This window comes from Coregonus lavaretus (assembly GCF_964263955.1).
Source record: "Coregonus lavaretus genome assembly, chromosome: 19".
Lineage (NCBI taxonomy): Eukaryota > Metazoa > Chordata > Actinopteri > Salmoniformes > Salmonidae > Coregonus > Coregonus lavaretus.
The window spans coordinates 47,689,672-47,704,790 of NC_140006.1; the positions used below are offsets into that span (position 1 = coordinate 47,689,672).

The following is a 15,119-nucleotide window of genomic DNA, read 5'->3' on the forward strand; positions in this document are numbered from 1 at the left end:
TCTCTCTCTTCCTCTCTCCTCATCTTCCTCACTCCTCTCTCTCTTCCTCTCTCCTCTCTCTCTTCCTCCCTCCTCTCTCTCTTCCTCCCTCCTCTCTCTCTTCATCTTCCTCTCTCCTCTCTCTCTTCCTCCCTCCCCTCTCTCTTCCTCCCTCCTCTCTCTCTCTTCCTCTCTCCTCTCTCTCTTCCTCCCTCTTCTCTCTCTTCCTCTCTCCTCTCTCTCTTCCTCCCTCTTCTCTCTCTTCCTCCCTCCTCTCTCTCTCTTCCTCCCTCCTCTCTCTCTTCCTCCCTCCTCTCTCTCTTCCTCTCTCCTCTCTCTCTTCCTCCCTCCTCTCTCTCTTCCTCCCTCTTCTCTCTCTTCCTCCCTCCTCTCTCTCTTCCTCCCTCCTCTCTCTCTTCCTCTCTCCTCTCTCTCTTCCTCCCTCTTCTCTCTCTTCCTCTCTCCTCTCTCTCTTCCTCCCTCTTCTCTCTCTTCCTCCCTCCTCTCTCTCTTCCTCCCTCTTCTCTCTCTTCCTCCCTCTTCTCTCTCTTCCTCCCTCCTCTCTCTCTTCCTCCCTCCTCTCTCTCTTCCTCCCTTCCTCCCTCCTCTCTCTCTTCCTCCTGTACAAGTGCAAGGCGGCTCGAGTTCTCCACATTCAGTTACCAATTTATTTATTTTCTTTTCTTTCTTTACTTTATTAGGTGTATTTGACAGCGACAATGTATATTTATCAACATTTCTGTAAATGTGCAAGATTTAGGCAGCCGGAGGATCATTTTCATTAGTAGTCCCTTGGACATTCTACCTCCACCACCACTACTGAAAGGTAAAAGTGAAGATGTGTAGTCGTTTTCTGTCTGTGTTTCTAGAAGAGATGCCCTGTTGTCCAGTGGTAGCTCCCCCCCGGTGCTTGTCGTTGTTCTGACCTGAGACCCACCCTGCAGCTTTGTGATCCTCGTCAGTCTGTGTGTCTGTTCTCCCAGAAGAAAGTAGCTGCTGTGTTCTGACTGCTACTCCTGATGTCTGACTCTATGGGGCTGCGTGTGGGACCAGGGCCGGGACCAGTCCAGACCTCTCCGCTGAAGGTGAAGAGACTCCCCAACAGAACCCTGGCTGCATTCTATGCTCCCATCATGTGATATTTTGTATCACGTTTTCGACCACTGAGACTCCGCACACTGCATTCTATGCCATTCTAGAATGCAGTGTGTGGAGTCTATGCCATTCTAGAATGCAGTGTGTGGAGTCCAGGGTCGTAAGCAGACCTTTCAGGGGCATGTGCTCAAAGTGGTATGCAAGCTAGTTACAGTACCTCCTAAACATGATTGACATGGGGAAAAGAGGGTGGGCTATCAGCTGATCAATGATGTTGATTTGATTTGATTTGATTTATGTACATCTGCTAGTTAGCTAGCTCCATTCCTTTTACTGATTGTGATTTATCGTCAATGCTCGTATCAAATAATGTTTTAAATCAATATATGGTACTGGGGTTTTATTAGGTTCCCCGTTAGCTGTTGAGAAAGCAGCAGCTACTCTTCCTGGGGTCCACACGAAACATGACATAATACAGAACATTAATAGACAAGAACAGCTCAAGGACAGAACTATATACGTTTAAAACGGCACACATAGCCTACATATCAATACACACAAAATGTCTTGGTCAAATAGGGGAGAGGCGTTGTGCCGTGAGGTGTTGCTTTATCTGTTTTTTAAACCAGGTGTGCTGTTCATTTGAGCAATATGAGCTGGAAGGGAGTTCCATGCAATAATACTGTACGCTTTCTTGAATTTGTTCTGGATTTGATGACTGTGAAAAGTCCTCTGGTGGCATGTCTGGTGGGGTAAGTGTCTGTGTCAGAGCTGTATGTAAGTTGACTATGCAAACAATTTGGAATTTTCTAAACAATGTTTCTTATTAAAAGAAGAAGTGATGCAGTCAGTCTTTCCTCAACTCTTAGCCAAGAGAGACTGGCACGCATAGTATTTATATCAGCCCTCTGATTACAATGAAGAGCAAGACGTGCCACTCTGTTCTGGGCCAGCTGCAGCTTAACTAGGTCTTTCCTTGCAGCACTCGACCACACGACTGGACAATAATCAAGATAAGACAAAACTAGAGCCTGCAGGTCTTGCTTTTTGGAGTGTGGTGTCAAAAAAGCAGAGCATCTCTTTGTTATGGACAGACCTCTCCCCATCTTTACAACTATTGAATCTATATGTTTTGATCATGACAGTTTACAATCTAAGGTAACACGAAGTAATTGAGTCTCCTTGTTAAGGCTTTCAGTGACTTCATTAGCTGTGGTTGCTGACACGTATATGGTTGAATCATCAGTGGCAGGTCATTGGTAAAAATAGAAAAGCGTATTGGGCCTAGAGAGCTGCCCTGCGGTACACCACACCCTACATGTCTGACATTCCAGAAGCTTCCATTAAAGAAAACCCTCTGAGTTCTATTAGATAGATAGCTCTGAATCCACAATATGGCAGAGGTTGAAAAGCCATAACACCTACGTTTTCTCAACAACAGGTTATGGTCAATAATATCAAAGGCTGCACTGAAATCTAACAGTACAGCTCCCACAATCTTCTTATAATCAATTTCTTTCAACCAATCATCAGTCATTTGTGTCAGTGCAGTGCATGTTGAGTGCCCTTCTCTATAAGCATGCTGAAAGTTTGTTGTCAATTTGTTTAAAGCAAAATAGCATTGTATTTGGTCAAACACAGTTTTTTCCAACAGTTTCTCATGAGCTGGCAACAAGCTGATAGGTAAACCAGTAAAGGCCGCTTTACCACTCTTGGGTAGCGGAATTACTTTGGCTTCCCTCCAGGCCTGAGGACAAAGACTTTCCTCTAGGCTCTGATTAAAGATATGACATATCGGAGTGGTCATAGAGTCAGCTACCATCCTCAGTAGCTTTCCATCTAAGTTGTCAATACCAGGAGGTTTGTCATTAGGATTTTCCACCTCTCCCACACTAACTTTACAAAATACGAATTTACAATGCTTTTCTTTCATTATTATTATTTTTTGATGCATTAATAAGATGGCTCACTGTTAGTTTGCCCACTTTGCCAATGGAGTAATCATTCAAATAATTGGCAACATCAAACGGTTTTGTGATGAATAAGCCATCTGATTCGATGAAAAATGGAGTTGAATTAGTCTTTCTGCCCATAATTTCATTTGAAGTACTCCAAATAATTTTTTCCATCATTCTTTATATCATTGTTGAATTAGTCTTTCTGCCCATCATTTCAAGTAACGTGTACCTATGATGAAAATTACAGGCCTCTCTCATCTTTTTAAGTGGGAGAACTTACACAATTGGTGGCTGACTAAATTCTTTTTTTCCCCCACTGTACGTGCAACTTCTGTTATCAGAATACGAAGATCGCCTTGAAAAGACGGGTCTAGACGCACAAAAGTTGATTTTGTGCGTCTAGATTGTGTTCAGATCTGTCTGACCACTTCAGGTGGTGGTCAGGGATGCATTGTGTTCAGATCTGTCTGACCACTTCAGGTGGTGGTCAGGGATGCATTGTGTTCAGATCTGTCTGACCACTTCAGGAGGTGGTCAGGGATGCATTGTGTGCAGATCTGTCTGACCACTTCAGGTGGTGGTCAGGGATGCATTGTGTTCAGATCTGTCTGACCACTTCAGGAGGTGGTCAGGGATGCATTGTGTTCAGATCTGTCTGACCACTTCAGGTGGTGGTCAGGGATGCATTGTGTGCAGATCTGTCTGACCACTTCAGGAGGTGGTCAGGGATGCATTGTGTGCAGATCTGTCTGACCACTTCAGGTGGTGGTCAGGGATGCATTGTGTGCAGATCTGTCTGACCACTTCAGGTGGTGGTCAGGGATGCATTGTGTGCAGATCTGTCTGACCACTTCAGGTGGTGGTCAGGGATGCATTGTGTGCAGATCTGTCTGACCACTTCAGGAGGTGGTCAGGGATGCATTGTGTGCAGATCTGTCTGACCACTTCAGGTGGTGGTCAGGGATGCATTGTGTGCAGATCTGTCTGACCACTTCAGGTGGTGGTCAGGGATGCATTGTGTGCAGATCTGTCTGACCACTTCAGGTGGTGGTCAGGGATGCATTGTGTGCAGATCTGTCTGACCACTTCAGGAGGTGGTCAGGGATGCATTGTGTGCAGATCTGTCTGACCACTTCAGGTGGTGGTCAGGGATGCATTGTGTTCAGATCTGTCTGACCACTTCAGGAGGTGGTCAGGGATGCATTGTGTTCAGATCTGTCTGACCACTTCAGGAGGTGGTCAGGGATGCATTGTGTTCAGATCTGTCTGACCACTTCAGGTGGTGGTCAGGGATGCATTGTGTGCAGATTTCTCCTCAGTCTGGACGCAATCAGGCTACCGAAAGCACATACAGTAGGGCTGTCCCCGACTAAAATAAATCTTGGTTGACCGAAAGTCGTCTGTTCTTTCGACCAATACATTGGACATTTTTTAAAATGTATTTTTCCATATAGGTGCTTTAATAAAATCAACTATATGCATTGAGCTTGGCTGATGCTTTAAGCTTACTGTTTGATGAAATAATACACAAATGACTCAAGAGGGAGCCAGACAAGGGTTTTTCTTAATTGTTTTACTATTTTCTACCTTATAACAGTGAAGACCTCAAAACTATGAAATAACATATATGGAATCGTGTAGTAACCAAAAAAATCTACATCTATTTCATATTTTAGATTCTTCAAAGTAGCCACCCTTTCCCTTGATGACAGCTTTGCACACTCTTGGCATTCTCTCAACCAGCTTCACCTGGAATGCTTTTCCAACGGTCTTGAAGGAGTTCCCACATATGCTGAGCACTTGTTGGCTGCTTTTCCTTCACTCTGCGGTCCAACTCATCCCAAACCATCTCAATTGGTTTGAGGTCGGGTGATTGTGGAGGACAGGTCATCTGATGCAGCACTCCATCACTCTCCTTCTTGGTCAAATAGCCCTTACACAGCCTGGAGGTGTGTTGGGTCATTGTCCTGTTGAAAAACAAATGATAGTCCAACTAAGCCCAAACCAGATGGGATGGCATATCGCTGCAGAATGCTGTGGTAGCCATGCTGGTTAAGTGTACCTTGAATTCTAAATAAATCACAGACAGTGTCACCAGCAAAGCACCTCCACACCATCACACCTCCTCCTCCATGCTTCACAATGGGAACTACACATGCAGAGATAATCCGTTCACCTACTCTGCGTCTCACAAAAAACACGGCGGTTGGAACCAAAAATCTCCAATTTGGAGGGCAGATTTCCACCGGTCTAATGTCCATTGCTTGTGTTTCTTGGCCAAAGCAAGTCTCTTCTTCTTATTGGTGTCCTTTAGTAGTGGTTTATTTGCAGCAATTCGACCATGAAGGCCTGATTCACACAGTCTCCTCTGAACAGTTGATGTTGAGATGTGGCTGTTACTTGGACTCTGTGAAGCATTTATTTGGCCTGCAATGAACTTATCCTCTGCAGCAGAGGTAACTCTGGGTCTTGCTTTCCTGTGGCAGTCCTCATGAGAGCCAGTTTCATCATAGCGCTTGATGGTTTTTGCGACTGCACTTGAATAAACTTTGAAAGTTCTTGAAATGTTCCGTATTGACTGACCTTCATGTCTTAAAGTAATGATGGACTGTTGTTTCTCTTTGCTTATTTGAGCTGTTCTTGCCATAATATGGACTTGGTCTTTTACCAAATAGGGCTATCTTCTGTATACCCCCCCTACCTTGTCACAACACAACTGATTGGCTCAAACGCATTAAGAAGGAAATAAATTCCACAAATTAACTTTTAACAAGGCACACCTGTTAATTGAAATGCGTTCCAGGCGACTACCTCATGAAGCTGGTTGAGAGAATGCCAAGAGTGTGCAAAGCTGTCATCAAGGCAAAGGGTGGCTACTTTGAAGAATTTCAAATATAAAATATATTTTGATTTGTTTAACACTTTCTTGGTTACTACATAATTCCATATGTGTTATTTCATAGTTTTGATGTCTTCATTATTATTCTACAATGTAGAAAATAGTAAAAATAAAGAAAAACCCTTGAATGAGTAGGTGTGTCCAAACTTTTGACTGGTACTGTATATCAACCAGTCTGTTTGACCCAAGGGGATAATGCTTTACTTATTCATGTTCAGATAATGCCAACAGAGTGCAAATCAAACATCTTACCATCTAGTTGAGACATATTCAGTGTAGGGAGGCTGGGAGCGTATCTCTCTGGCCAACCCAAAGTCAGCTATCTTCACCTGCTCTGGACCCATACAGAGCAGGTTCTCTGGTTTAATGTCACGGTGGCAGTAACCTGGGGAGACAGAGCAGGTTCTCTGGTTTAATGTCACGGTGGCAGTAACCTGGGGAGACAGAGCAGATTCTCTGGTTTAATGTCACGGTGGCAGTAACCTGGGGAGACAGAGCAGGTTCTCTGGTTTAATGTCACGGTGGCAGTAACCTGGGGAGACAGAGCAGGTTCTCTGGTTTAATGTCACGGTGGCAGTAACCTGGGGAGACAGAGCAGGTTCTCTGGTTTAATGTCACGGTGGCAGTAACCTGGGGAGACAGAGCAGGTTCTCTGGTTTAATCAAAGGGTGGCTACTTTGAAGAAACTCAAATATAAAATATGTTTTGATTTGTTTAACACTTTTGTGGTTACTACATGATTCCATATGTGTTATTTCATAGTTTTGATGTCTTCACTATTATTCTACAATGTAGAAAATAGTAAAAATAAAGAAAAACACTTGAATGTTTGTCCAAACTTTTGACTTCATCAGCACTCCTCCCTTTTGACGTCATCAGCAAGTCTCCAGAAAACTTGTTTTGGGAGCGAGAGGCACCTTTTCATTATAACATTGGAGGAAATATGTACCTAGCATGTGGGGAATGTGTTTGCTGGCCAAAACAGAAATACCTTATGTAGATAAGGTATTTCTGTTTTGTATTTTTTTTTATAAATTAGCAACATTTTCTAAAAACCTGTTTTTGCTTGTCATTTTGGGTTATTGTGTGTAGATTGATGAGGGAAAAAAAACAATTGAATCCATTTTAGAATAAGGCTGCAACATAACAGAATGTGGAAAAAAATCAAGGGGTTTGAATACTTTCCCGAATGAACTGTATATAATATGCTGCATCCCAAATGTCACCCTACTCCTGTTCAAAAGTAGTGCACTATATAGAGAATAGGACGCCATTTGAGACGCAACTGTGTAACGTTTTCCTACCCACTCTCTCCGCTGAAGGAGCAGCAGCAGGGCTGGAACCCGGCCCCGCGGTGGGAGATGAACCGCTATACCACCATGAGACTGCTGGGGGACGGCACCTTCGGCAGCGTGCTCATGGGCAAGAGCAAGGAATCTGGAGAACTGGTGGCCATCAAGAGGTGAGGGCATGGGTGAGGGGGCTGTGAGTGGGTGGGGGACTGTGGGGGTGGTGTGGGACTGTGGGGGTGGTGTGGGTGTGGTGGGGGACTGTGGGAGTGGTGGAGGCTGTTTGCATCTCGACATGGTGTTGTCTTATTGTTCTTTTACGGTGACTTAAACCCTGTTAGACCAGAGCCACCATGGTAATCTGCCCTGAGTGATATCTTCGCGTCAGACCTTGTGGAGAAAGACTGTCTGCAAAGATTCTAGATGCAAAATATAGCCTAGATAATAATAATATGGTAATGTGGTTATGTATATTATGTATATTATGTTATGTATATTATGTTATGTATATTATGTATACCCTACCTCTTTAAGGAATACCTGGGATAGTATAAAAGTTATCATTCTACCGCCCCCCCTACCCTACCCCCACAAAATTAAAAAAATTAAAATAAACAAACAAAGAAAATAACAAAAATAAGGATACAAAATTTACAAAATTAAATAAATAAAATAATAAACAATATATATATAAAACAACTGAACATTAAAAATATACTCTACAAATAAAACATTAGAAAAAGAAATAAATTGTAATGTGGCGCAGTGGTCTAACTGTTTGTCACTAAATCCGGGCTAGAAGGACCACGTAAAAAACGGTTGGCTGGTACGCCCTCACCTGTCTGAACGGTTGGCTGGTACGCCCTCACCCGTCTGAGCGGTTGGCTGGTACGCCCTCACCTGTCTGAGCGGTTGGCTGGTACGCCCTCACCCGTCTGAGCGGTTGGCTGGTACGCCCTCACCTGTCTGAACGGTTGGCTGGTACGCCCTCACCCGTCTGAACGGTTGGCTGGTACGCCCTCACCCGTCTGAGCGGTTGGCTGGTACGCCCTCACCCGTCTGAGCGGTTGGCTGGTACGCCCTCACCCGTCTGAGCGGTTGGCTGGTACGCCCTCACCTGTCTGAGCGGTTGGCTGGTACGCCCTCACCCGTCTGAGCGGTTGGCTGGTACGCCCTCACCCGTCTGAGCGGTCGCCTGTGAATGTCCTCACCCGCTGTATACTTACAACTGATTGGTTTGGTTCTGCCCACTATAGTGCTGTCCAGTTAGAACATGATGTTAAGGCCCACACTGAACACTTGGTCACCACCACCACCACCACCACCACCACCACCACCACCACCACCACCACCACCACACACGCAGACACAGCTGTTTCCATTTGAGGATGTTTATATGATTGTGGTCATCCGAATGACTTGGAATCTTATTGTTGTGGTTCTTTCGATGCATGCACAACATTCAGACATTCGTGTTACTGTCGACAATAAAATAAATAAAAAAGTCCTCAGAAACATGCGTCTTCTCCTTTCGGACAACCATAACACTCTGACCTGAGTGGGCGGGTGCAGTGTCCAGATGCACATTTCCAAGCGCTCTGATTGGTCGGGAATGGCAGAGCTTTGACGGGTGAGGGATAACTTAGGTAGGCTGAGCAGCCGAACTAACGGGACTTAAGGGAAACTGAAGGGACCGTGGGGGGACCGTGGGGGGACGTTAGGTAGAGAGGAGAGGAGCAGGACAGCCTTTTTTTTACAACTTTAATCATAATTTTCCCCCAAAGTGGTAATTTCCTTGTGAAGGATCACTAGTGTCTTAAAAGTGAGTCTGTCTTACTAGGAGTCAGTCTGTCATGGTTTTGGGGAGGAGGTAAATAATGAAGGTGTGAGGAAGACTCTGCTAGCAGTGTGTGTAAATGTAAGACTGTAGTGCAAGGTGACACCACTGACGACGGGGAAATCAGTGAAAGTGCAGCATGTTGTGTTGCCACTGGAATGTGATGGGAAAGGTCAGTGTCTTATAGCTCGGTCCACAAACACCCCAAGGAAATAGGACCGGTAGACGAATGGAAAGAAGGTATACCCAAACGCGCTTCAGCCCAGCTTAAACAAAAAAGGGGAAATCAGGTGCTCGACTGAGGGACTTGAAAATCCCAAAAACATTCCTTACCTCAGGATACTTCAACTGGTGACTATCATTCCTTACCTCATGATACTTCAACTGGTGACTATCATTCCTTACCTCAGGATACTTCAACTGGTGACTATCATTCCTTACCCCAGGATACTTCAACTGGTGACTATCATTCCTTACCTCAGGATACTTCAACTGGTGACTATCATTCCTTACCTCAGGATACTTCAACTGGTGACTATCATTCCTTACCCCAGGATACTTCAACTGGTGACTATCATTCCTTACCCCAGGATACTTCAACTGGTGACTATCATTCCTTACCCCAGGATACTTCAACTGGTGACTATCATTCCTTACCCCAGGATACTTCAACTGGTGACTATCATTCCTTACCCCAGGATACTTCAACTGGTGACTATCATTCCTTACCTCAGGATACTTCAACTGGTGACTATCATTCCTTACCTCAGGATACTTCAACTGGTGACTATCATTCCTTACCCCAGGATACTTCAACTGGTGACTATCATTCCTTACCCCAGGATACTTCAACTGGTGACTATCATTCCTTACCTCAGGATACTTCAACTGGTGACTATCATTCCTTACCTCAGGATACTTCAACTGGTGACTATCTGGGAGAGTAAAGAAAAAGGAGCATCTGTTTCTGCATAAATCTGATAGATTTATTGACGGAACAAGTAAATAATCGGCTTACGTTTTGGCATGAATCGCCTTCATCAGAGCCTTGAGTAGGAAAAATGTGGGAGGCACCTATACACCCTCACAGGGGAGTATCCCACTCATCATGTCAATCAAACATGTCAATAATATCAATACTGTCAGTAATAGCAACTTCACAGGTTAGTCAAGCAAGAGTTTGATCATTATTCAAGATTCCTACACATACATTCCAGACTCCTCCCCATACATCCCAGACTCCTCCCCATACATCCCAGACTCCTCCCCATACATCCCAGACTCCTCCCCATACATCCCAGACTCCTCCCCATACATTCAGGACTCCTCCCCATACATTCAGGACTCCTCCCCATACATTCAGGACTCCTCCCCATACATTCCAGACTCCTCCCCATACATTACAGACTCCTCCCCATACATTACAGACTCCTCCCCATACATTACAGACTCCTCCCCATACATTAGACTCCTCCCCATACATTACAGACTCCTCCCTATACATTACAGACTCCTCCCCATACATTCAGGACTCCTCCCCATACATTACAGACTCCTCCCCATACATTACAGACTCCTCCCCATACATTACAGACTCCTCCCCATACATTACAGACTCCTCCCCATACATTCCACTTGAATAGCAAAAGACAGAAATAAACAAAGAAAAAGGTATTTACCAAAACGATAAGAAAGAGAGCTGTTCATTCAGACCCTTTGGCTCGACGCAATCTAAGCAGTCGATCCAAAGTGCCTCTCTTTGTAACCATTTCCTCACTATATTGCCACCTCTGGAGGAAAGAGAAACTTTCTCAATTCCCCAGAATTTCAAGGTAGACGCAGGGCCTTGATTGGCATTCACGGAATGCCGCGCGATCGCATAGGCCATATTTTGCTGCGGATAGCTGTTTTCTGTTCAGCTATTCTTAATTTGAGCGCGCGTTTCGTCTGACCAGTATAAACAAGCCCACATGGGCATTTGGGCATGTAAACAACATGTGTTGTGCTACAATTCTATCACCCGAACGTGGGTGATAGAATACTTGTGTAGCACTTGAGTTGGAACAATGTGTACAATGACCACAGCGGTAAAACCCACTGGGGGACCTGGTAGAGGGCGCAGGCGCGGGATTCGGAACGACACGGTCTCTGATACTGCGACCCGTCCTAAAGCATATCAGGGGAGGGTTAGACGCAAAGTCTTTGAGCGAGGGGTTACTCTGGAGAATGTGCCAGTGGTTGAAGATCACGTATTTTTTTTTTATCTGCCCTGCAGACGGGTTGTATTCAGTCGGTGTAAAAACAAACCCTAGAAGATTTCTCACGTTTGTCTTTTTTAGTGAGGAGGGCAGCTTCATCATTCTCTCGTGCTCGTTTATGGAGACCGTCACTGGAGCCGCCGCGTTCCAGGGACCTCTTTTTCATTATTTCAGCTTTTGTCTCAAAAATCATTTGATTTGCTGCAGTTTCGCCTTAGTCTAAGAAATTGACCAGTAGGAATATTGCTTTTAGAGGTCTATGATGGTTATTGTCATAGCTTAGGAGCGTGTTCCTACTGAGAGGTTTATGAAAAACAGTCGTTTCAAACGTATCACCGTCACCTTTAAAAACAGTTAGGTCGAGTAAATTGACAGAGGAAGTACAATGCGCTAATGTAAATTATAAATGGGGATTAGTAGAGTTGGCATACAACACAAATCTACTCAAGTCCTCCTCTGTGCCCCTCCAGACTACCAGCATATAATCAACGTATCGGCGCCACAGGACAATATTAGAAAATAACGCAAACGCCGCTCCCATCGCTGTTCCCTGGCTTTGGAGGTAAAACGAGCCAGCATATTGAAAATAGTTCATAGATAGCACCATTTCGGTTAATGTCAAAAATAAAACCAGAAGGGGGCAGCAGACCTCCAGGGCGTGGATCTAGATAGTGGCAGAGGGTTTCTAGGCCTCCTAGGTTGGGGCTTGTTTGTATAAACACTTGAAACATCCCATAGTTATAAAGTATATCATTAGATTGAACTTTGACATTCTCAAGCATCTTTAGCACATCAGTGGTGTCACCCAAGAATGCTGGGAGGGAAGGAAGCAACTTTTTAAATGAAAAAAAAAATCTACAAATTTGGGATTGGGGTTCTGTGAGGCTGTCGTTATCAGAGCCTATAGGTCTCAGGAACTAGTGCCAGTAGACTGCTAGATACATCGAATAAGAACTGGTCCAAAATACCCGACTCAGGTTTATTTCATATCATGAACTGGTCCAAAATACCCGACTCAGGTTTATTTCATATCATGAAGTGGTCCAAAATACCTGACTCTCAGGTTTATTTCATATCATGAAGTGGTCCAAAATACCTGACTCAGGTTTATTTCATATCATGAACTGGTCCAAAATACCTGACTCTCAGGTTTATTTCATATCATGAACTGGTCCAAAATACCTGACTCAGGTTTATTTCATATCATGAACTGGTCCAAAATACCTGACTCAGGTTTATTTCATATCATGAACATCCATCCACATAATAGGAAGTATATCAATGTGTAATGTTATTACGATTATATTACCATCTAATAGATATTAAAGGTCTCCTTAAACTTAGATTAAAATATGCTTATTTGTTCTCTCAGGATGAAGAGGAAGTTCTACTCGTGGGATGAGTGTATGAACTTACGAGAAGTCAAGGTACGAACCACTATCTGAAATGGCACCCTATTCACTATAGTGTACTACCTTTGACCAGGGCTCAGTGCAATATGTAGGGAACTGGCTGCCATTTCGAATGCATCCTAAGGCAATTTAAAACCACCATGTCATTTTAAAACTTTAAGCTCTGTCGCAAAACATTTGGACCAGCCAGCACCCCAATGCCAAAGGTTTTGACGCTCTCTGCCCTGGGGTAAAATAATATCTTCCCCTGTGATTTAAGTTGATGTTCAGTTACTGCCATAAAGGGCCAGCTTTAGATTTTCACGATTGTCCTTAGACAGGGCAGTGCAGCACTCAAAGAAGGGGATTTATTAACTCAAAATGGTTCACAGGTCACTTGGGGATCATGTCCCAAAAGCTTGTTCTCACTCAGAATTGTCTCTTGGTTTCTTCACTACCACTTGTGACCCACTCCTCTACCTACGGAGTCATTACACCACTCGGTAATCTCTCATGTCAGAAAACAATGTAAAACCATGACACCACTCGGTAATCTCTCATGTCAGAAAACAATGTAAAACCATGACACCACTCGGTAATCTCTCATGTCAGAAAACAATGTAAAACCATGACACCACTCGGTAATCTCTCATGTCAGAAAACAACGTAAAACCATGACACCACTCGGTAATCTCTCATGTCAGAAAACAATGTAAAACCATGACACCACTCGGTAATCTCTCATGTCAGAAAACAATGTAAAACCATGACACCACTCGGTAATCTCTCATGTCAGAAAACAACGTAAAACCATGACACCACTCGGTAATCTCTCATGTCAGAAAACAATGTAAAACCATGACACCACTCGGTAATCTCTCATGTCAGAAAACAATGTAAAACCATGACACCACTCGGTAATCTCTCATGCACAAACTCTACGTAACGTACTGTAAATGTAGCATCTGACGCAATTACACTCAGTGCAACTTTTCCTGATTGACACAGGAGTATAAATATGTTGTACGTTAGCTAATGTCACTCATACAAACCAATGGCATGTGCATGTTATATGTATGTTTGCAGTCTCTGAAGAAGTTGAGCCATGCCAACGTGGTGAAGCTGAAGGAGGTGGTCAGGGAGAAGGACCACCTCTACCTTGTCTTTGAGTACATGAAGGAAAACCTCTACCAGCTGATGAAGGACAGGTAGGATCAATCACTCATCAATATTATGATGAAAGATATCAATTAGATAATGAGAAAGAATGAAAGATGGAAGAATTAACTATTTTAATTGTAGTTAGTTACTAGTTATTTTCCCGGAAATAGTAGTTTGTTAATAGCAGTCTGTTACTAATTGGACAGTTCAGATGGATGCATGTATGACTCATTTCTCTGTAGCTGTTGAAATGAGACCTTTTGTCTATGAGCGTTCCTATGTGTTCCTATCTAAGTATGATCTGATTGAGTCATCATGTGTCATGTATTGAGGAAAAGTTTTACTCACAATGATTGTGACATGTGATTGTCTTACCTAGCTCGGTTAACTCCAATGCACTGACTGTAAGTCGCTCTGGATAAGAGCATCCTGCTAAAATGACCAAAATGTAAATGTATTGATGTTCATCTTTCCAGACGGAGGTTGTTCCCTGAGTCAGTGATCAGGAACATGATGTTTCAGATATTACAGGGACTCTCCTTTATCCATAAACATGGTAGGTTCCCCATTATCCATAAACATGGTAGGTTCCCCAGCCCGGCTAGAGACTTCTCACTCAAGGTACAAGAGACACTGAGACTGAATATTGTAGCGATCCTCCATAATGAGCCACAATTAAAATTCCCACCAAGTGGGTTAACCCTATTGGCGAGACGTGTAGGGTGTTTTGCATTTTCACTCCAGCGACCTGGGTTCGCTCCCTGCCCCTCCGTTCGCTACAATATGATAACAATGCATAGCCTACTAGTAGTCGATTCTGAATGTTTGCACAACGCTGTAGTCACATACAATACCATCTGCCTGTCAATATTATCTTTGAAAGGAATGCTGTTAATAACTATTCAAGCAGTAGATCATGTATTGGCTACACTCTTAGAGAAAAAAGTTCCAAAAAAAGGTTATTTGAGGAGGGATAGGGTTCTACCTAGAACCCTTTATGGAAGACAAGGGGTTCTACCTAGAACCCTTTAATGAAGACAAGGGGTTCTACCTAGAACCCTTTATGGAAGACAAGGGTTCTACCAAGAACCCTTTATGGAAGACAAGGGGTTCTACCTAGAACCCTTTATGGAAGACAAGGGTTCTACCTAGAACCCTTTATGGAAGACAATGGGTTCTACCTAGAACCCTTTATGGAAGACAAGGGGTTCTACCTAGAACCCTTTATGGAAGACAAGGGTTCTACCTAGAA

General features: G+C 43.8%; 1 protein-coding gene across 1 annotated transcript in view; it reads left to right on the plus strand.

Annotated features, from left to right (window-relative positions):
- Positions 1 to 1,814: 1,814 nt before the first annotated feature.
- Positions 1,815 to 15,119, plus strand: part of LOC311146337 (serine/threonine-protein kinase MAK-like) — a gene marked incomplete at its 5' end in the record, with an annotated part of 49,342 nt that continues 36,037 nt past the window's right edge. The window contains 5 exons of the mRNA XM_084182820.1: positions 1,815 to 1,826; positions 7,254 to 7,393; positions 12,688 to 12,742; positions 13,793 to 13,914; positions 14,344 to 14,423. Coding sequence (XP_084038946.1) covers positions 1,815 to 1,826; positions 7,254 to 7,393; positions 12,688 to 12,742; positions 13,793 to 13,914; positions 14,344 to 14,423 — 409 coding nt within the window. The remainder of the gene's footprint in view (positions 1,827 to 7,253; positions 7,394 to 12,687; positions 12,743 to 13,792; positions 13,915 to 14,343; positions 14,424 to 15,119) is intronic.